At 43.4% G+C, this 24,010-nt stretch overlaps 1 protein-coding gene across 1 annotated transcript in view; it reads left to right on the top strand.

Moving 5' to 3' along the window:
* Window positions 1-24,010, top strand: part of LOC311034620 (adhesion G protein-coupled receptor L3) — a gene marked incomplete at its 3' end in the record, with an annotated part of 245,238 nt that overhangs the window by 185,770 nt on the left and 35,458 nt on the right. The window contains exons 13-14 of the mRNA XM_084042512.1: window positions 10,971-11,180; window positions 14,552-14,772. Of these exons, the coding sequence (XP_083898638.1) occupies window positions 10,971-11,180; window positions 14,552-14,772 (431 nt within the window). The remainder of the gene's footprint in view (window positions 1-10,970; window positions 11,181-14,551; window positions 14,773-24,010) is intronic.

Here is a 24,010-nt window from a genome sequence, read left to right as displayed (position 1 = left end):
ATGCTCTGAAACCATGAATTAGACACCAAGTTTTTATTTCTAGCCCATCTGGTTCAAAAGTTATTGCCAAAGCTATTTTCTGATAGGGGCCAATATTGGGGCGGCCATATTGGATTTCCAGCAGCAAGTTGACCGGGTTGTCCATATAGGTTGTGATCCTACTGGGTCATAGATATTATTTCTGGTGGCCAACCTTTTAGGGCAGGGCAAATGCAGCATACCCCCATTAGCCCCTGGGTACTGATAGGGGCCAATATTGAGGCGGCCATATTGGATTTCCAGCAAAAAATTGACCGGGTTGTCCATATAGGTTGTGATCCTACGGGGTCATAGATATTATTTCTGGTGGCCAACCTTTTATAGCAGGGCAAATGCAGCATTCCAAAAAAAAGGGGGTTTTGCCCCCTGGGTAAAGTCCAACTGAGAATCAGAGAGGGGATTTAGGCTACTGCAGATTTCTAAAAGTGATGACATGTCTGGCTGACTTGTTCGTGCAGGCCGAAAACCCAGGATCATCACTTCTTTCACACGGCAACCTAGATAAATACGATCTCACAGCTGTGGTGATGTCATCTTGTTTTTTTGTGTAGATGAGAGTGAGACTGGGTTCAGCTGTCTTCAGTTCAACGGCTCTTTGATAGACACATGGACAGGCCGATAAAAAAACAAAAACAAAGGTCAGGGTGATGCTAAAAAAGGGATGAGACCAAAGCACTCTTGTGGAAAAGTTAAAACGCCTTCAATAGTTATAGGCTAATGCATAGCAAGAATAAAAAATGCACCTACGCGTTGCGGCAACATGCCTTCATCAGGGTGACTTCACAAGGCATGTTGCCGCAACGCGTCAATCCCCCTTTTTGCCATCAATTCTGTCACCCAGTCGTACCAAAGAGCACCTTGTTGGAGATTTTTGCTCTAGCCAAACAGATGCGCTCTTTCCTCTCTTTTTTCCACAAAGGTCAGAGTGATATTGGGGCCCGGTACCGGTGTTCTTTTCAACTTTTAAGGCTCCCTGATGGCTCAAGCTCACTGGAGCTCCTAAGGCAGCTGCTCGTTATTGAACCGTCTCCTTTGAATTTAAGCCTGTCATTTTGTGAAGCTAGCCTGGAGGCCATTGTTGAAGCACCCTTTAAATAGTGGCTGAACGCGCGAGTATGCACTCATGAAAGATAGACCTGCCCCAGTTCCACCTACAGGCCATTATTTAGTTTAGTGTGTGTGCTGGGGTGGGCCGCAGGGAAGGATTGAAGCACTAGTAAGTGGCAGTACTCCCCGCTGACTAGCGGGTATAAATCAATGGCCTCTCCCAATGGATGATTAAAGGGGTGACACGTGGGCTCCATTCATCAGTGCAGAGCTGCATCTCCTCCAGAGCATCGCACAGCCACCATCATGGATTGGGATCGCATGTTTATGTCCACACAAATCATTGCTGTCGGGCAGAAATCGTGTATCTCCATATTTCATATTTTTATGTTTTTTTCATAAATTAACCATCTATATTTTATAGTTTGTCCTATGTCAGTGATTCAAACAAATTGTGAAACTAACAGATCTACAAGCTCACAACAGTGGCGTACCCACTGTAGAGGCAGGGCAGGTGTTCGCCTGCCCAACTAAGATCTCGCCTCCCCTAAAAAAAAGAAAAACAGAAAAGGTGTCATTGCGTGCTTAATGTCCTCAAAGTCACGCATCCAACAAGCTTTGAACTGAGCAGATTGGACCTTCCGTTCCAGAGATAATGGCCAAAACATCTTGAAAACGGCCATTTTTGCCGGTTTTCCATTGAGTTGAAAATTCTTCTTTGGGGGCGAAAAATCTCGCCTGCCCTAAATGTAAATCCTGTGGACGCCACTGGCTCACAACATCATGACGCGTTGTGAGCTCGTAGATATCTTCGGTAGAAAAAACGAATTGAAAATACACCAGACAAAAGACACCAGAAAGTTGAAAGTCTGCCTGTGGGTTTTATAAATATTTAACCAATGAAAATGATTAACAGCGGCTTGTGACTAAAAAAACTACGTTGTATCCATTGGAACACAGGTAATGTTTTTCCTTTCCTGGAAAGCAGCAGTTTGCTACAAAAGATTTCGATTATGAAAGTGCTAAATTAACCTCAGACGACATTGAAAGTGCCCTTAGATTATGCTGACCCGCACAGAGAGATTTCCCCGCCAGAAGGCCACCCTAAAAGCTCTTCTTCTCCAGCATTATTTCACCGTTATCAGAGCCCCGAACACGGAACGACAACATTAGTTACATGTGCTGAATGTTAACTCCCGCCAGGCAGCTGGAAGCTCTCCCACGGCCCCCTTTAAACGTGACGAATGGGCCAGTACCCCCTGATTCATACGCCCTCGCCCGCCAACCGCTCCTCATCCCCGTGCAGATCATAAATCCTCCAGCCGTACCGTAGGTGAACTTGACACACGACACCCCTGCAGCGAGGCTAGCTACCCCCTTACCACAACCGTGATCCCTGCCGACCCCCCCGCACACACCATATTTCACGAGTCAAAGCCCTTCTTCTCGAGGAGGCATGCGGGGCCAGAGAGTTATGCATTTTAATTGGATTGGCTTTGTTGGCCGCACGCTGAGAGCAATTCTTTTGAGGTATAAAGGATCGACGAAGGCGTCCTCGTTCCACCCAGTCAGCCCCTCAGGAGTCTCCGAGAACCAGTTAAAGGGATTTAACTTTGGACACAGGGTCTTATGGTAATTAAGTGTGTATGATGTGATGTCAGATTCAGATGGCTTGGCTACAAATGGCCAGAGTATATGATCTAGACTAGAGGTCTGTTGTCATGTGTACTGCTGCTCCCATCCCACCCCACCCCAGACTGGCTGCTCAGAAAACCTTATTTTGTGCTACATGGGAGCCGATCAGGGCCAGAGCCAATCTCCTGAGGCATCCATCTGGAATGAAAAATATGTGTGTTTAACCCTTTGAGACCTGGAACGCATCTGTGTCATTTTTAGATTTCTTTGGCTTTTCAAAAATGTGTAGATCTGCTATTTTTGAAAAATCGTGAACGTTTGTGCAAATATTTAAATATAAATATTATTATTTTTTAAAGCGATTTTTTTACTCTTTGCTTCTGGGGGGTCCCTGGAACAACATATTTTGAGATGGGGGTCCACGTATATAATTTTGGGGTCCTTGACATGAAAAAGTTTGAAAACCACTGATATTATAGCAACATACGTTTTTTATTAGGATTTTTGTTCCTTTGTAGAATCCCCAGAAGCAAAGACTTGAGTTAAAAATGTTTGCTTTAAAAATATACATATTCCAATTTGTATTTATTTTTAATAGCAGATCTACAAGCTCATAGTGCGGCACTCGGTGCCGCACTATGAGCTTGTAGATCTGCTATTTTTGAATAGCCAAATAAATCTAAAATGACACATATTCCAGGTCTTAAAGGGTTAAGAAATAAAGAAAAAATAGAAAAGAACGCGGGACAAAGATTGGAAGACAAATCGAATGTGCACAAGCACGGCGCGCCCCAGTAAGTAACATGTATGACTCGGCAGCCACTGTGACACGCCGAGTTGAATTTTCGGGGGCAAATTACAGCCTGGCCACTTCGGGGACCGTTATACAGGTTACTGCTGTGCAGGGCCTGTCAGACTGAGGTGAGCTGCAGAGCCTCTGCAGATGACATCATTTGCCGTCCTGCCCGCACAAAGCCCCCAGGTCTTACTTCAGTAAAAGTATCAATACTGCAAAGTACTCTTGTTACAAGTAAAAGTCAGAAATTCAAAATTTACTTGAGTACAAGTACAAAAGTGTTGGTATCAAAATGTACAGTACTTAAAGTACCCAAAGTAAAAGTACTAAAATATTTGAAAATAGCAGATCTACAAGCTCACAACGTGTCGCGATGCGACGCGTTGTGAGCTTGTACAGTAGATCTGCTATTTTCAAATGCCAAGGCATAAAATAGGGCTAAAGTGGTTAATGTATGTTTTTATAATATAATGATTTATATCTGCAAAGTAACTAGTTATTAAAGTTTTCAAATAATTGTAGTGGAGTAAAAGTACAATATTTGCCTCTGAGATGTAGTGGAGTAGAAGTAAAAGTGTAGACAATTGGGAAATACTCCAGTAAAGTAAAAGTACCTCAAAATTGTACTTAAGTATGGTACTTGAGTAGATATACTTAGTTACTTTACACCACTGACCACAATGCGGCCGTCGCGCATCTCCCAGAACACAAAGGAATCGCTCAGCAGCGATGCATCACACGCGCGTTGGATGCAGATTTCCCCTTCCTACCTCCGCTGTCCGTCTTCATCTCCGCGTCTGCCTACATTTGTCTTTTTTCTCTCCCTCGACTCTCTATCTCTCTCTGTGTTTCTCTCTCTCTCTTCCTTCCTTTATCTCTCTATCCCTTTCTGCCTCGTTCTCTCGGCCAGCAGCTCTCTCCGTTTGAAGGTGAGGATGTGATGGATGGTAGCCTGCAAGAGCCGCTGCACAGCCCCGCTAGCCCAGGAGACCTCAGGGCCCCCCCCGTCACAATGCACTGCAGCTGGTACCACCCACTGCGTCCGTTGTCCGAGACAGACTTAAGCATGATTTATACTTAGTCACACCGGAAACAACAGATCTACAAGCGTCGTGAGCTTGTAGATCGGCAATTTTCGGTGCGCAACACGACGCGCAACCAAGTATAAATCGGGCATAATGTACTGTATAGCATGCATGCGGGCACAAACATCGATAGCTGCTGCCCACCCACGGTGTGTGGGTGCCCTTGCGGTGCGGGGGGGGGGGGGGGGCGTAAGAAATCGCGCACCGGCAACTCCATCCTGCCCCCCCCCCCCTCCCCGCGTGCCCCTTTTTTCATATACGGATGCACATCTGCATGAGCGCAAGCGCGCGCCTGCTGCTCCGCAGGGCACCTCGCCGCCACCCCCCGCCACCCCCCCCCCCCCCTCTCGTCGGATGTGTATACACAACGGCTCATCAGGCAGGAAAATCAAAAGAGTGCGCTCCCCAGACTGCAGGAGCGCTGTGGCTGTTATCGTACCACAGCCCCTTAATGATCAGCATCTGTTAGCCCCTCCCGAGCCGCAAGCTGCCGCTAAACAAGCCTTTTGTGTGTGACACTTCATAGCCCCGAGTTAGTTCCCTCGGTGGAACTCTGCTTTCGGGGGTGGGGTGGGGGAGAGAAAACACCCGTGGATGTTGATGAGTCCTTCCCTCGCCCCCGCTGCAACCCCTGCCCCCCCCCCCCCCCCCCCCCCCCCTCTCCTCCTACCACCAACACACGCGGTATTGCTGACTGTGGTCAAAATGTGATTTAAAGCGGCGCTTGCTTGGGAAGAGGAGGTATATGCCTTTTTTATTTTCTTTCAACGTAAGCAAATATTTCCACGGGTGTATTCCATATTATAGCTCTGAGTCACGCATTATTTTCCTAGAGGATAAGAGAGTCTTTAAAGTCAAGATGGAAAGGAAAAAAAGCCTTTTTAACGCTTTTAGATCATATCCCTATATTCTTTAATTATTGGCTTTTTAAATAAGAATACAAAAAAGGCATTATTTAAATTTTAAACAATATATGCCTTTTTTGTATTCTTCTTCCAAAATCCAATATTTTTTCCCTCTAAAACAAAATCTGGCATGTGCTTACATAATGTAGGCTAGAGCCAAACAATTTCAACCAATAGTAGCATGGCATTCACCCATCAGTCAATCTTCTTCAAATCCTCCATTGTTATGACATGCCCACTTTTCAACATTCAAATCAAATTGCTCCCGTTATGTCCCGGCTGCCTCTGTCCTCTTTCACTGAGAAATAATGTCCCGATACGGAATTTAGATACTCTCCAAATGCCTTTTCATCTGGACTAATATTGCAAGTGGCTAAGCTGAGCTTCCTATCTCTCCAACTCAGGCTGATGGGTCCATTTCCATGCTATGGGTTTGTGGTGATTGTACATTTTTTGTGATGCACAAGTGAGGGAGAGAGAGAGAGAGACGGAGGGAGAGAGAGAGAGAGAGAGGGAGAGAAAGACAGAGAAATATGAAAATAAAACGCAACGCAACTAATACAGTACTACCCTCCCCAATAAGTTATTAGTAGCGTAATAATGATAAGAAATTAAGGATAAACTAGTAAACGTGTAAAGGCAGCAACCCTCCATCCAAGTATTTCGAACGGTTAAAAGTTGTAGGAGGGAAAACAGCTCTCCATAATACCGAGAGGCATGAGGGAGAGTGCACAGTTGAAGCACCGCAAATTACAAATCACTCTGACAAAACACAGACTGAGGGGGAGTCATCAGATAAAACAATAGTCACAATTAATGAATAAGCTCTCTGTCAAAGCAAACATCCCAAGATGTGACGGGAAAGTACTGCTTTCACAACTACTATGTATAATTATTATTGTGTTAATATTTTATTATTTAATCAACAACAAAGCTGCAGAAATTGCACATGAACATTTCATATCCAGGATTTCACTGACTATATCCCTCTTACAAACTGCACACATAGCCTGGTGAATAGTTTTTTTTTACCCAGTCTTGTTATAGAGAGAAAGAGTGTCCATCAGAATGGCAGTCACCACTTTTCCGACACTTTATTCACCTTTGCTGGCTTTTTTTCTGCACCACAGACCGTTACCAGTGCTTCATCAAAGCGTGCAAGGTGGCAGGGAGAGAGGGAGGGAGGGAGGGAGGAAAAGGAGCGGTCAAAGAGATCCCTGTGTACACAGCATCAAGACGTTGAGAAGGATAGGGAAGCGGTCAAGGGGGGGGGGGGCAGGCCACGACTTGGACAGCAACCAGTCTGAGGAGAACAAGAGTGCATGGAGGAAGGCAGTGGTGGAAAAAGTACTCAATTGCTTTACTACTAAGTAAAAGTACCAATACTGCAATGTAGAAGTACTCCGTTACAAGTAAAAGTCCGGAATTCAAAATTGACAAAATTGAGTAAAAGTGCAAAAGTATTGGCATCAAAATGTACTTAAAGTACCAAAAGTAAAAGTACTAAAATATTTTTAATATAATATTAATATAAGGAGGAGGATTCGATGGAGAACGTGCGGAAGGAGAGAGCGATGGAGCATGGCGTGAAGACAAGACGATGGCCTGAAAAGTCCTCAGTGATATCACAGGGTGTAAAAAGAGGCGAAAGAGAGAGTCACTGGTACAAGCCCAGAGGAGAGAGAGAGAGAGGTACCACCTGGTTCTCTCTCTCTTTTGCAACCTGTTTGGCTATACTCCAGAAGTGGATGGTGCTAATGAGGTGCTAGAGATCCCCGACATCCTTACAGACCTGAATATCAATGGACGCACCTTGTACTCCTGTAGAGCACTGATCCTCAAAAGTGCGGTCCCGGTGCACATAATTGAGGAGGTGAAGTCCAACAGCCTATCGGCAATGTTAACATTCATTGACGGCACGAACACATTCAATCCGATCCAGATGATGAGAATCTTGATGGTTACAGCCCTGTCTGCTCCATGCAATTGAGTCGATGCTCACCAACACATGTACTTCACCCATTCAAGCCGGGAACGCGTCTACAAATGTCTTCTAAAGCCTAACAGGTTTCTGAAAAACATAAGTTGCTACTGTATATCAGTGGTGCTCAAACTTTTTCATGTGAAGGACCCCCAAAATGATATGTAATTCGGCCGCAGACCCCCATCTCAAAATATTCAGTTCCAGGGACCCCCAGAAGCAAAGATTTGAGTTACAAATGTTCGCTTCAAAGAATATATATTCCAAGATTTGCACAAATGTTCACAAACACATTATGGGTTCTGCAAGAAGCAAGAGCTGCTCCTCCAAGTGGAGGCTGAGGGCAGGAAGGTGGCCCTCTTATTTGAATACCAATTAGACATGAACAACACACCTGAGCCCGTGCCTTTGCACTTGCTCGTTAACCTTCCAGACCTTTGAACGAGGGCTTTACGCTGACCTGAAGAGGATTTGGGGCTCCATTATGGCAAGAGTGGTTAAAGTCTCCTTTTTCTTTGCCACTGTGGAGTCGAGTGTCCTGCCCTACGGCTGTGAGCCATATGGACCCTTGAGAGGTCCCTCAACACCTGCATAGTGAGGGTTCCACCTCCACCACCACCACCACTACTCCTGATGGGCACATGTGAACAATACAGTGCCATCCTTTACAGCATGTTCTCAAGGCTTGGTGATAAGTTAGCAGCTTGGCAGGTCATTGCCAGAGGCGCCAGGAGCTCGGGCCCCATCAAGTACTCCTGTGGGACAGCAAACTGACAGCACGAGGAGGCAGAAGACCTCATATGTTGTTGGGGTATAGTGACAAAGGACAGTGGAGCGGAGAAGACCAGTGAGCTGGATAGCCTCATGGCACAGCAGTGTGTGTGGGGAGCAGACTTTTTTTTAAAGCCTAGCTGAGGCTGACCAAGTAGTCAGAGTCAGTGGTGTACAGTAACTAAGTACATTTACTTGAGTACTGTACTTAAGTACAATACCTAAAGCCTATAAACTTTTAGTTTTCCTTATAATATAAGGAAACCATTTCACTATATTATAGTGAAATGATACCTGTTGTGTGGTCTATCTTCATAAGCATTCAAGAATGTAATATAATCTCGAGTTCCGCCCCGAACATTTCTTGAGTCCCAGCAGGGATAAGCGTCATTTTGAAGGCAGGTTTTAGCAGTAAAATAATCCACTTGTCATTTTCCTCCCCTTTATTCTAAGTCAAAGCCCGGTGGACTGTAAAGGAGGACGATTCCTCTGGGAAATTACGGAATGTCGGAAGCTGACCAAATTGTTTGGGTGCAGTAATTATGTTAAGTTAATAAATCAAGATGTCGCTCTCTGATGCTTTATTCCCAGGTTTTCCATAGGGGAGACATTTTTCTTAAGCACGCGTCATGTTCTCATGCCTACAACTCTACAACTTGACAAGCATATCCCCCCCTTTTCTCCCCTCACTCACTCTCACACACACACACACACACACACACACACACACACACACACACACACACACACACACACACACACACACACACACACACACACACACACACACACACACACAGTATTATTGGCTGTTTACTGAGAATTATTGGATAATGCCGTTTTACCAAGTGCCAGCTGTGAATATGCTTTGGGCTGTGATGTACAACACTGTTTTGGTAACACTTGGACAGTTTTTGGCTGTGTCAACTGAAAACTGTTCAGAGGACACCCGTATATCCTTGCTGATCAAGCAAAACGGTCATCAGCCCCTCCTCGAAGGGCCCATTTGCAATCTTGTGATGAGCGAGCGTGAGAGATTGATGGGCCCTTGTGGGTGCATGCGATGGAGGGATCTTTAATGAGATCTTTAAAGAGTCTTGTGGTTTTGGACGGCGTTTCTACTTTGACGATTATCAATAAGATGTCCCGTTGGCACACAGCGAAATCTGGAATGTTAATTGAAAGTGTGGAAGTGGACCCGTACGGCAGTGTTGATTTTGACAGCAAATTTTGATTTCGTTTTAGTCATAGTCTTTTGAATAAAGTTCCATTTATTTTTTCTAGTTTTAGTCGACTAAATATCATAAGATTATAGTCGACTAAATCTACAATTGATTTAATCGACTAAAATGGCCGTGATGGCGTCGTAATGGCTGATTTTACACTTGGTTGCATGCTGAAAACAGCCGATCTACAAGCTCACAACGCGTCGCAGCGCTACGCGTTGTGAGCTTGTGGATCTGCTATTTTCAGAGCGCAACACCTGAGTGCAACCAAACATAAAACGACTTGTCTTTTAGTTCTACTGGTTCTCTTCTCCACTAGTCCCTCACAGACATTTTAGTCTAGTTTTTATTTGTTGACGAAACTGTCAATATATTTAGTCTTAGTTTTAGTCATCGTTATTGAGTTTTTATTTAGTTCTCGTCAGTGAAAAAAGGTAGTCGACGAACATTTTTCGTCATAGTTTTAGTCGACGAAATCAACACTACTACAGTGTAAAACCTCGTTCTTATACTGCAAGTATTCAACCTTGACTAAGTCAGCTCTGCACTTTTGAATGTTCTGATGAGGGTGCTGTTAGCATTTCTTCATCAAACACAAGCAACACTGGAGTCCGCCACTCTGCAAGAAACTGACATTTCGTGGGTGTGTTGTTGTTGCCTTTTGCATCTTCCTTCCAAGTGGCACCCTGTGCACTTGGCTTTTACGGCTTCATGTAAATTCTCTTTTCACGGCTGCAGGGGAATCACTGTTGGTCCTTATCTCCCGTAAAGCCATGTATTTATTGCCGGTGGGACACTTTTTAGTGCCCTGCAACTGGCCATGGTGGCAAATTACTCTCCAAAAAGAGAACATTGTCTAAAAGCAATGATGAAATTGATTGACCATGTTGCGATTTTATGGTATTCTCACTGCGCTGGTCTCGGGCACCTGTGGCCCTCGGTGCCATTAACTTGTTTTGTTACTGACAGAGGAAGAGACGTGGGCGTTTTTGGATTCATTCATACCATCTAATTCATGATTTATATCCGCCACCTGTGGCTTTGCTGGATAGACGGTTATTGGAGGGGTTGAGGACAATTGCTACATGAATAAAAACAAAGGTTGATTTGTTTTTGGTTATAAAAAAAAAAGTGTAGTTTTTATCTGTAACTGCTTGTTTGTATTCAGCTGATATTTTTGGCAATGTTCATGTCATTAATTAATTATGCTCATCAGCCAAGAGCCATTTCTGCCCATTCTCCTCTTTTATCCCCCCCCCCCCCCCCCCCCCTGCAACTAGCTCTATTTTTTTTTTTTAGATGTCTTTTGTCATCTTTTCTTTCAGTACAACCCTATTGGGAGTGGCTGCAAAGCAACCACCACTCTGTCCTTCCGTGTCTCATGATCAAAGACCCTTTCCCATTCGTTGCCATTGTGGTATGTTTCACATTTTGTTGCCTTGATGTTAACAACAGTGTCCTACTCTTCCATCTGTTCCATTCTAGAACACAGACCCTGTTCACGACATGCTGCTGGACGTCATCACCTGGGTGGGCATCCTGTTGTCCTTGGTCTGCCTGCTCATCAGCCTCTTCACCTTCTGCTTCTTCCGGGGTCTCCAGAGCGACCGCAACACCATCCACAAGAACCTGTGCATCAGCCTCTTCATCGCCGAGTCACTCTTCCTGGTTGGGATCAACCGGGCCGACCAGCCGGTAAGAGGGAGGGATGATACCATATTAACCCATTTGTGTAATTTTTTTGATTTGAGCTAAAAAAACATTATTTTACACTTTTGCTAATCGAAAACAGCAGATCTACAAGCTCATAGCACTGCACTGAGTGCCGCGCTACGAGAGCCTTTCTAGTACTGTGTACTGAGATATTGGGATCCCACAGTGATTTGACCTACATTTGCACAATGTATTCTGACTCACAATCTTTACCCAAAGTAATATTGCTCGTGTACTGTGAACATGAGAATCAGTTGTACGTGCAACAAGAATCAGTTGCACGTAATGTTACCATTGGCCTTGCATAAACCTTGATAGAAATATTGGGTTATTAATTTCCATTATAATCAAGGATGCCATCAGGGCTGCTGAGTGAAGTGAATCAGAGAGCCAAAACAAGTAATTTGGAAATGCTAAGTGAAACCCTCCATCAGGCATGGATCTGGCCTATATTCCCAGTTGTGTCTGTGATAAGATGGTTCTAGAAATTCACTTTGCACATTGCTTCAGCTTTCATCTTTTTGATGGTCTGTTATGCTTGTGAAAGCAATCTACCTCCCAACACTTGTGCTCTCTTTGAAGTGTAAACACCTACAGTAGGTTTGGTAAACAGACACGATGGTAGATTTCAGCAAGAAATGGACATGTATTAATTATTACACAAAATTGCTAACTTTTAGTACTTCCGTGGAGAAGTTTGCATCAATGTTCATTTAACATGAATAGTCCAAAAGTGTCATAGACAGGTGAAACATGTCACCTCTATTGCCATGCTGTGCTGAGTACAGTACATGAAAACGCGTGCCACATAATCTGAGAATTGAGAATTTGATTGGCCTTGAGAGAAAACTTGCAGGGTCTATTTCTGCAAGTGTTCCATTCCATCCCTGATTATACAGGTGACAGCAGCACACAAATGTCACATGAGTCCCCAAACCCACTTGAGAGACACACAGATACAGTACAGTACATAGACAGAGATGAATGGAGTTTATAGATATAATGATACAAGATAGATGGATGGATGACTACGTAGTCATTATGATGTCACCTACAGCCTTTAGCTGTCACATCATCTGTGCCAGGTGTGGAGGTAAGGATAAGGATAATTCCTTTTAACAGGTCGTTCATGAAAGTCCTTGCGGTCTTGTTTCCAATGAGAACCTGTGAGCAATTAGAGGTTAAGAGTCTTGCTCAGGGACAAATTTCATTTCATCGACACATATGCTGGCCTGGCCTGGAATCGAACCTGGGGCAACCAGGGCCTCTGGCTCCCTAGGCGGGCTCACTAACCACTCAGCTATGGCCGCCCCTTTTAGTCCAGTTTAGTCCAGTATGATTATATGCAAACTATACATTGTACATTAAAAGCTTGTGTTTAAATGTTACAACATTTGTTAAGATATGACTTGTAATTTTAGGACACATTATGAAATGGCTTGTTTGATGTACATAAACCATGGGTTTTTACAGTAATGTTAATGTAACAATATTTGTTACCACGACAAAAGAAAATCAGTCAATCAATATGCACTCTTCACTGTTGGAAATGATTTGGTGTGGATGCACATGTAGTCAACACTTTTTTATTTTATTATTTTATTATTTTTATTTATTGGACTGTCACCTCAACATAAAAACATAATATATTTTTTTCAGTCCATTAAAATATTACAAGAAGGTGAAAATCATTCTCATTTAAAGAAATGCCAAGTTATGAGCTGTGCCCAAAAATTAAGTTTTTATCTTGACATCCTATCACAGAAAAAAAAAGTCTCTTTCCGATGTCAGGGTTTGGACAGGCTTTCCGATCTATAGTTGGGAGAGTCAGGACATTTGGAGGTGCACAGGTTCAGAGGAACGGTTCTTAGACCGCCCATCCGAAGTTTGGAATGCCGTCAATTTGTAGTTATATCACCTCCCTTTCTGAAGAAAAGTTTGGATGGCGGTAGTATGGACCACTCTTAAAGCTGCAATCCATAACTTTTTTGTGTGAATGAAATGGTATTTTAACCAATCTGTATGGTAGAGTATCTTAATAGAATACAACTTAACACAACTGTGGTGGTTGGAGGTGGTCTCTCTGCTTTTATATTGAGACACTTACACAGATCCTGTGGTTGTGGTGGAACACTACTGGATGACAAGAGATATTGCATGAAATCCAAAGGGTAATATATCGCATTCCCAAACAAGCTCTCCTTCGTAGCTCAACAGTAGAAATAACGGTGCTCCCGCAGAGGACCCGGGTTTGACTCCCCCGGGTACGACATGAATGTTATGGATTGCAGCTTTAATTGTTTGTCAGTTATTTGATGATATCGGATCCAAATGTTGTGGGTCATAGGTTAGAATTGGCAAACTTACTGCACTATAAATTTATTAGATTATCCCTTGGTCCAACTAGTTTGCCTTCCATAACATTTTTATGGATGTGATTCACAGAAAAACTTAAAGATCACTCTCCTGGACTGCAATTAATGTCCACTGAACCTTTTAGTTATTTAATTGAATCAATTTCTGTGACAAAATACCCCAGTTATGTTCAATTGTGCCAATAATTGCATCAAGCCATGCAAGTATAGTGTACGGAGCTGCATGTTTGTGTGTATGTGTGTGCATGTGTGCATCTTCACTGAGCCCTAAGATGCAATTGTGTCACCACTGTGTGTGTGTGTGTGTGTGTGTGTGTGTGTGTGTGTGTGTGTGTGTGTGTGTGTGTGCGTGTGCGCGGGGATGCGTCCATGCATGCGCAGGGGGGCATAATTTAGTGCAGTAGCCTCCAACTGGCTAGTGACTCCAGTTCTTCATAAAGCTTTCTGTTTATGCCAGCCGTGGCAAACAAGACCACATGGCCTCGCTGGCCGTGGCATCCATTCGCCAATCACTGCAGGCAAACGTCCAACGCCCACGAAGAGCCAAACAAAGCTTGGCCCCAGACTTAGCCATGCTAATTGTTGGAGAGGCAGAAAACACTGGCCGAGGTCAGTGGAGGCTGGCTAACGTCATTATTTCTCAGCGCGGCGCTCTGTCACCGATGCTCTGTCACTGACGCCGTGCCCCGGAGCAAGGCTGTTAATCCTTTATGACGGCCGGCTGAATGCCTCAAATGTGATTTCATGAATTGGAACTGATGATTGATGATATGAATCTTGCCTCTAATCGACAAACTAATCTCTTCTCCCCTGTACTTCTCTCTCTCTCTCTCCCTCTCTTTCTTTCTTCCCTCCATCCCACCTTCCTCCAACTTCGTCTCTTTCTCGTTCCCTCCGTTCTCTCTCCGTCCTCTCCTCGTGTCCTCTCTCTCTCTCTCTCTCTCTCTCTCTCTCTCTCCCCTATAAACCTCCGGACAGATTGCGTGTGCCGTCTTCGCTGCCCTGCTCCATTTCTTCTTCCTGGCGGCGTTCACGTGGATGTTCCTGGAGGGCGTTCAGCTGTACATCATGCTGGTGGAGGTGTTCGAGAGCGAGCATTCGCGCCGACGCTACTTCTACCTGGTGGGCTACGGGGTGCCCGCGCTCATCGTGGCCGTGTCGGCCGCCGTCGACTACCGCAGCTACGGCACCGACCGAGTGTGAGTACTGTGTCTGACACAGGTAGCCTGGTTCCAGACGAATCTGCCTTTGCAAAATTGCATGCACTTTAGCCCTCGGCAGATTAGGTCTGGCCCCCCTCCATAGAGATTTCAATTCTCTCCCTCCGCAGTTGTGCGGAGCCAACCAGGGCCCAGTATCCAAATGTGGGCGGGCTTATCACCTTATTTGGAGCAATGACGTACAAGGAAGCACTGCTCTGATTGGTTCGTTCAAGGAAGCACTGCTCTGATTGGTTTAGGTCTAACCAATAGAGTCCGTTTGGATCTTTTTGTAACCGCCCCTTGGAAGAAAATCTACCGTTGATAGGGACCAGACTAATATCCACGCAGTGTGTCGTGTGATATTGTCTGGCTACGCGAGGCTATGACACAGGGAACGGCCGCGAGCACATGGTCTGTGAGCAGGCAGTGGTGGAAAGTAAGTACATTTACTTCAAGTACTGTACTTAAGTACAATTTTGAGGTATTTGTACTTTTCTTGAATATTTCCAATTTCCAAAACTTCTCAGAGGCAAATATTGTACTTTTACTCCACTACAATTATTGGAACACTTTAGTTACTAGTTACTTTTAAGATATAAATGATTACACTATAAAACATCCATTAACCACTTTAGCCCTATTTTATACATAGGCTATTTGAAAATAGCCGATCTACTGTACAAGCTCACAACTCGTCGCATCGTGACACGTTGTGAGCTTGTAGATCTGCTATTTTCAAACATTTCAGTACTTTTACTTTTAGTACTTTAAGTGCATATTGATACCAATACTTGTGTACTTTTATTCAAGTAAATTGTTAATTCTGGACTTTTGTAACAGAGTATTTCTATATTGCAGTATTGGTACTTTTACTTAAGTAAATCATTTTCACCACTAGCAGGGAACAGAAAGCTGTCTGTCTGTAGCAGAATTCTGTCAACACTATAGCACAGGGGTCTTCAACGGGGGGTCCGGGACCCCTAGGGTGTCCTCTGAGTTACTACAGGGGGCCGCCAAATCTTTGTGTGATAGGATTTGGCAGTTCAACCCTATAGCATCCCTATTCTGTGAGGATCATTAGCCGAAAATAGCCAAATAGTCAGATTGGTTATTTTCAGCAAAGAGTTTTGGTGTAGAAGGAAAAAGGAGCAAATCAAGTTCAAAGCCGAAGGTCAAGTTTACTTTGTATCGTGGTTAAATGTCTGAAATAAACAAAAAAAACATTGATTTACACAACGCTGATAATAGTCAACGAAGCTATCTATGAAATCGATGAAAACGTTTAATCTGCAATACAATTGTATACAACTAGAGGCTACGCGGCCCTCACATCTAGATCTAGTAGCCAACAATATAGGCTATATGCTGTTATTGCAATTATTGTGGTCATGCACATGGCTACATATTTAATGACAAACGCAATGCAACAAAAAAGGCTTAGCGAGAACACGCGTGCGCACACACACATACACACACACACACACACACACACACACACACACACACACATACACTTGAAGCCCCTGTTGTTAAAAGCACACCTCGCGTGTCGCGTGTTACAGCCCATTCGGTTACCTATTGAATTTTGTTCAAGCGGGGAACGGAGCACCGTCTGTAGTGGGAAATAATACACTGTCTTTAGCGGGGAACGGAGCCCTCTCTAGTGGGGAACGGACCAATGTCTGTAGTGGGGAACAATACACTGTCTTTAGCAGGGAACGGAGCACCGTTTGTAGTGGGGAACAATACACTGTCTTTGGCAGGGAACGAAGCACTCTCTAGCGGGCCACGGACCAATGTCTGTAGTGAGGAACAATACACTGTCTTTAGCGGTGAACAGAGCACTCTCTAGCGGGCCACGGACCAGCGGGATGTCTGTAGCGGGGAACAGAGCACTGTAATGCTTAACTGCTTATCTGCTGCTCCAGGATGAAGTTGTCCTCGAGCTACCTTAGGTTTACCTCAAAAGATCCCATAAAATGAGTTTTTAAGTGATGGACCTCTCGCCACTATTGCAAACATGCCAGAAATATTGTCGAAGGGAAAAAAAGCGAATCCTACTAGAAAGTAATGCTGAAGGGTTACAACATTATTTAAGTGGATATCTGGATGTGACATTTTGAGTGAACTTTGCGGTGTTTGGAGGTGCATTGTTAATGTGACAGGTACTGTGTGAAATGTCATTTCCAAATATTGGGGTTAAAAAAAAAATATATATACTGAATACCTCGCTGACTGAATCACAGCGAAATGCTGCAAACTTTACTGCAAACTTTCCAAAAGTCCTGCAAGGTTTCGCCAGCGCTAATGCAGTACACACACAGACCCTGCAACCTGGGAACATTAAATCTGTATTTACTTTTATCCAGCCCACTTGTCATAGTCTGACCTCTGCTTTCCACTCCACAAGCTCTTTAAAAGCGGCACTGTGTGGTTCCCACAAGTCCATTTGAATTTCTGAATTTCTGAGTTTATTGATGAATAAATAAATTAGTTATCCAAAAGAGCAAACCAGACGCTCCGAACACTTTGTGAGACAAACTTTTTTGGTCGATGTTGTGGGTCATTAGAGTCTTTTTCCCTTCTTTAACCTTGCACCAGAACATCATACAAACAGTATATAGTGAATAGAGATGTTTTTATTAATGCCATGTTGTTGTTGTCGTCGTTTTCCAACCTTTCTCCTTGCCTGTGTCTGTGTGGATCTATGTCGATGAATATACTGCTAACAAACTGACAACTGTTTCGCTCCGTAAGCCGGGAGCTCGGAACAATATTGCAGGGCTTGCTCCTAGTAGCGATACCTCCATCATCAACTTTTAATGATGCCGAACAGTTACTCAAGCAGCGCACTTGTGCTGAATTGACATTGTTTTGACAGTGAAAAAATGCTAACTCCAAGAGATGGTTGTTGCTGGATGAATGTCAGGCTATTGCAGCGGTTAAGGCCTTCAGCATTTATACAGGGAGTACCCAAAATGATTGGCCCTGTGAGGAGACCACAGAGATGGACCGAACGTGGAAACGGGAGCGTCTTAGGGAACTGTGGGCAGAGGAGATGGAAGGTGAACAAGTAGACAAATACACAGGAGGGAGGGAGAGAGAGGGAGAGGGAGAGAGAGAGAAATTAAAAGTCATTAGTTACTTTGCAGATATAAATTATTACATTATAAAACATACATTAACCACTTTATCTCTATTTTATACATAGGCTATTTGAAAATAGCCGATCTACAAGCTCACAACGCGTCGCATCGTGACGCGTTGTGAGCTTGTAGATCTGCTATTTTCAAACATTTTAGTACTTTTACTTTTGGTGCTTTAAGTACATTTTGATACCAATACTTTTGTACTTTGAATTCCGGACTTTTACTTGTAACAGAGTAGTTCTACTTTGCAGTATTAATACTTTTACTTAAGCAAAACATTTGAGTGCTTTTTCCACCACATCATATATGCCTAAGTATGTTTGTGCGTGCGTGCGCGTGCGTGCGTGATAAGAGAGCGATGGAGAGAGAGAGAGAGACAGAGAGAGATTGGCCGTAAAGGGAAGGACAAAGAAAAAAGGGAAGGACAAAAGAGACAGATTGGAACAATCTAGGGAGACAGACGGAGCTGTAGGGAAACAGTAATCTGTATGCATTCTTATATTTCCTTCAGAGGTGAGTTGAGAAATCATTTACATTTGCCCGGCTTCTTTCCCCCTGAAATATAAACCAGTCTGGTGAATCAGTGTCATGCCAAGTGGACCGTAGCTCCCGTTCTCCTCCCGGGTTCATCTGTATCCCCCCCATCTGAAAATAATGAAGACCAGCATCAGCAGTTTATTTCCGAGATGTTTATCATACAAGGGCGTGTGCCAGACACACACACACACACACAGACACACAGACACACACACACACACACACACACACACACACACACACACATGCAATGACACAGGCATGTATACGCACAGGCGCACGGGAAAGCGTAGCATTTAGAGAGCGTGTTTGGGAGCTATGGTCCTTTGGTGATGGATGAGGCGATAGCTGCCACCGCCTGAACCACAGTATCATGTGAATAATTAAAGCCCGCCACCGGTGGAACAATTATACACAAGCAAGCGGTGAGGGATGAGGAGAGGTACATGGTGTGACACGGCGTGCGAGGAGGGGGGGGGGGGGGGTTGTTGCTTTGGTTGGCACACCTTTACCACCTCAAACAGAGTCAGAGGGGTGGGGAAACCCCCGAGGATGACGTACGGTAAAAACAAAATGGCCGCCGCGTGAATAAGGTCCATTCGGTTGCTAGCTGTGTTTGCATCTGAATCTGCAGGCTAGGCACGAGAATGCTACGCACACCAAAGTCCTTACAGTGGTGCCGGCCCACGGCAGAATAGTCTAAAAATAGTAGTCTTTAAGAGACAAGAAGGTGGCCACACACAGTGGTAGCCAAAGTGCCAATACTTTATAAGAGAGTACTGGAGAGAGTAAAAAGTTTCTTTTTACTCTGCATCCAAAAATAAAGTATTGGCACTTTGGCTACCAGTGTGTGCTGCTATTTGCATCTGCAGGTTCACATGGAAAGAGACACATTATGACTTGTTTCAGTCTGAGTATAGCCAACTGATGTATTGTTTTATACATTATAATGGGTTATAATATCAGGAGTGAAGCTATACATGATGTGGTTGAAGTTAAACCCATGGACCTGAATGCTTAAAGAAGGGTGCTGCACTAGCCTCGAGGGCAGAGAGGAAACGTTGTGATCAAATGTGACTGCGGCCTTGACAGATATACTGCACTTTCCCTTTCAATGTGAAATGTCTCCCTTTGCACATTCTAAAGTGAGATTAATTCTACAAGGTGTAGTTCTAAAACCAGTAATATATCATTTAATGGTTGTGATTTTCTGATTTCATATGAAATGAGGGTGGGGGGAATGCAATGCTATCTGTGACATTCAGCCGCCGATGCTCAGCCATTCAAATTCCCATGTTACAAAACTGGGGAAGAGATAGATCGAGGCTTACCCTGAATATGCCATAGAGCAAGGCACTTAACTTGCCCATTACTCCCAGTGGATCGGCTCAGTGGCCAGGAGAACAAGACAGGTTCTACTGTGTGCGTGTGTGAGTGAGTGTGTGTGACGTGCGTGCGTGTGTGCGTTCATAGTTAATTTCCCGTCTTACATAGAAGTAATTCATAATGCAGTTTGACCAAACTGAGACGGACAAAGTGGCTTGTAGTGCATCAACAGAGATGCTATTTGCTCATCGATGGGCAAGGTGCTATTTCAGGAGACGGGGAATACACACATGCTTAAGATGGTCTTAACCCGCTTGACCCACGCACTTCACATTTTCTTTTGTTCACATTATATACCAAGTAATACCACCGTCATCAGAACTGCTATATCCCTCTCAAATGAAAAAATAAGCTATCTTTGTGCATTAAGAGAGCAAGGAGAGGAAAAAAACGAAGGAGAGAAACAGGTCAAATGTGAAATCAGAGATATGTCGTCTACATGTATACATATTGCATTAGAAAAGTAGCAGGTATGTACATGAGGTTAAGACATACTGTACGGTGCAAAAAGATGAAGTACGTGAGGTACAGTGCAGCACTGGAATGGTATAGACTTATAGTCTTATGTGCTAGTAGTTACAGATAGTCCACATGCCGAACCCCCCCTGCCTTGTAAAGCCAGTCTTGTAAATCTCCCTGTGATCTGGTAGAGAGAAACAATACAGCTCTCAAGCTTCATTTATAACAATGACTCAAAGAGCCTTTTGACTATCCACTCCAGTGCCATTTTTGTGCGGGTATACAGTATATTCGTACAGTATATGTACCTCTGTTCTCCATGTGTTTAGTTTGTGTGTGTGTGCTGCCTCCTGTTATCTCCTCGATACCAGTGAAGGGTGATGATTGTCAGGTCCCGGCGGCAACACCAAAGGAACAGTTGATGTTTGCTGTAGTCTCTCATATCATTTCTTGCTTCAAAAGAAATGTTGACAACAGAAACATTATGTACAAGCGTGGACCAGGCCAATCTTTGCATTGCTGTGTCTGCTATCAGTGTGACCACGTTGTCATGCATTGCACTGTGTTGTGTATTTTGTAAACTGGGTTCGAGAGATGCATCTGTTGGAGAGAAAATATTACCGCAAGAAAAACATTTCCGTTTTCAAATGTTTCTGAATGTTTTAGTGACCAAACATATGTATCTGAAAAAGCATTTTGAATGCCCACATTTTATTTTCAAATGCTGTTTTTCTTAACGTGGAACTTTATCGTGAAAACTTCTGGGAATTAGCTTTGACATGTTTTGAGGCTGCTGGTGTGTTGTCGACACATTGGGAATTATTATTGTATGTCAGATTTTCACGTCCTCCAGTCATCTCAATCCTCTATACATATGGCTAGCTCACCAGTACTTTACGCCTCCACTTTCTTTAGTGCGTCCCAGTGGTGTAAAGTAACTAAGTACATGTAATCAAGTACTGTACTTAAGTACATTTTTTAGGTGTTTTTACTTTACTGGAGTATTTCCAATTTGCGCTACTTTTACTTCTACTCCACTACATCTCAGAGGCAAATATTGTACATAATACTTCACTACAATTATTTGAAAACTTGAGTTACTAGTTACTTTTTAGATTTTGATTATTGTCATAAAACATACAGTAACCACTTCAGCCCTATATACATTTTAGCCATTGGAAAATGGCCGATCTACAAGCTCACAATGTGCCGCAATGTGACGCATTGTGAGCTTGTAGATCTGCTATTTTCAAAAAAATATTTTGGCGGAAAACTTGTGAAATGGGACCTTCTGCATAATTAGTACTTTTACTTTTTGTACTTTAAGTGTTTTTTTAATGCCATTTGATACTTTTACTTAAGTAAAACATTTGAGTACTTTTTCCACCACTGAAGAAAAGTGATTTTGCCTGCCCTGAAGCTGAAGCTGGCTAGCTCACCACCAGTAATTTCAGCCCCCACTTCTTTAGTGCGTCCACATTGGTATAGGTGGGGAATGCCCCCGTGACAGGTTGTATGGGCTGTGTATTGGCTCCCATAGTACAAGCTTCCTGTCTGGGAGCTCCCAGTGACTCTAGCGGTGACCAGCTTTTCCTGGCTGCTATCTTCTCACTCACTCTTGGTAGCCTCCCCATAATAACACAGATGCATGTTGGTAACATGCTTGTTACGGTTGATGTTTACATCCTACCCCAAATATACAGTATTTTTATCCTTTTCAACTACAGTATTTTTAGCCCATTAAGACCTGTGGCCGATTCTACAATGTTCATGTTAACTCATTCACTGCCAGAATTATTTCTGGCCCGTTTGAACACCGCCAAGATTTTTCATTGAAAATAAAAAAGTACTCAGGAGCCGAGATACAGAATTTTTAAGTTTTAAGTTAACAAGGAAGTGGATGGGAGTCTTTTTTTTATTTTTTTAAAAAGTCGTTTTAGTCGTTCTTGGCAGGCATGGCTTATGGACAGAAGTCGTTTTAGTCGTTCTAGGCAGAGAATGAGTTAAGGACCCCCAAAATTATATGTATTTGGCCACCGACCCCATCTCAAAATATGTTGTTCCAGGGACCCCCAGAAGCAAAGATTTGAGTTAAAAATGTTCGCTTCAAAACAATATAATTCAAAGATTTGCGCACATTTTCACGATTTTTCTAAAATAGCAGATCTACAAGCTCGTAGCGCGGCACTCGGTGCCGCGCTACGAGCTTGTAGATCTGCTATTTTTGAATAGCCAAAGTGTAGCTCAAATCAAAAAGTGACACAGATGCGTTTCAGGTCTTAATGGGTTAAAACATAAAAAAAGACTGTATAATACATTTTTGGTTGTTGTTTGCGAAGTTGTTTCAGTTATTGCCACAATTGATCCTTTGAAAATACAGTATTTTTAAAGGATAAACATAAAAAGCACTTTGCGAAGCACCCGGTTTGGCCACAATTGAGGTGAGCTCCTCCTACACAATTCAGATTGCCATGAAAGCTAAATTCACTCCGCCAGTTCCATCCTGCCTCTCCGTCGGCCTAGATGACGACGTGGCTCTACTCTATGATCTGTAATTCTTTCTGGTGGACAAAATTGGAGAGTGTCTATCTGTCGCCGCAGCGGAGATTAAAAGATGAATAATTCAGCCGGGGGGGCATGAATCAAGTGCCCTTATCTTTTTTTTCTCCCCCCTCTCTCTTGGTCATTTCAAAGGTGCTTGCCAAGTCACTATCAACAGAAGATAAATACAAAATAAAATCAATTTCTTTCTGCTATCAGAACTATGCAGTTTCATTGGAACAGATCAAGGGGTGATGTGGGAGGTCGAGTGAGGGCATGTCATTTGATTACTGACATAATTGTTTGGCGTTCTAGGGAGTCGTACGTCGGTTAACCTATTGAGGCCTGAAGCCGATTCTACAAATGTCTTCTAAATCCCAACAGTATTCTGAAAAACGTATGTTTCTTTATCAGTGGTTCTCAAACTTTTTCATGTCAAGGACCCCCAAAATTATATGAATTTGGCCGCCGACCCCATCTTAAAATATTTTGTTCCAGGGACCCCCAGAAGCAAAGATTTGACTTAATAATGTTTGCTTTAAAACAATATATATTCAAAGATTTGCACACATTTTCACGATTTCTCAAAAATAGCAGATCTACAAGCTCGTAGCGCGGCACTCGGTGCCGCGCTATGAGCTTGTATATCTGCTATTTTTGAATAGCCAAAGTGTAAAATAATGCTTTTTAGCTCAAATCAAAAAGTGACACAGATGCGTTCCAGGTCTTAATAGGTTAACATGGACACGCCGTACGAGCCACCTTGTCGAGTACTTTGCCCCCGTGTGCATTAATGCCCATGTCGGGGTCAGTCCGGTTCCATTGTAGCGATGCAGTCAGGTTTGCTACTGCAGAAGTAATTGAATGATTTGTCCATAAATTATTACCGATGATGGTAATTTGGCGTGTGAATTGAACGAGTTGGGTATAATAATTGACCTCAGCCCTTATTAAGCAGACTTGAGAGGCTCTAGCACAGCCGTAGCAATTTTTGACGACATCCCATTGTTGCACCCCCTCAACCCTCCCCCAGTCAGTGGTGGAAAAAGTACTCAAATGTTTTACTTAAGTAAAAGTATCAATACTGCAATAGAGAAATACTCTGTTACAAGTGAAAGTCCGGAATACAAAATGTACTTGAGTAAAAGTACAACATTGTCATC

Source organism: Gymnoscopelus microlampas (genome assembly GCF_963454915.1).
Source record: "Gymnoscopelus microlampas genome assembly, chromosome: 19".
Classification (NCBI taxonomy): Eukaryota; Metazoa; Chordata; class Actinopteri; order Myctophiformes; family Myctophidae; genus Gymnoscopelus; species Gymnoscopelus microlampas.
The sequence above is the reverse complement of the archived record's forward strand: the minus strand, read 5'-3'. Positions and strand labels throughout refer to the sequence as shown.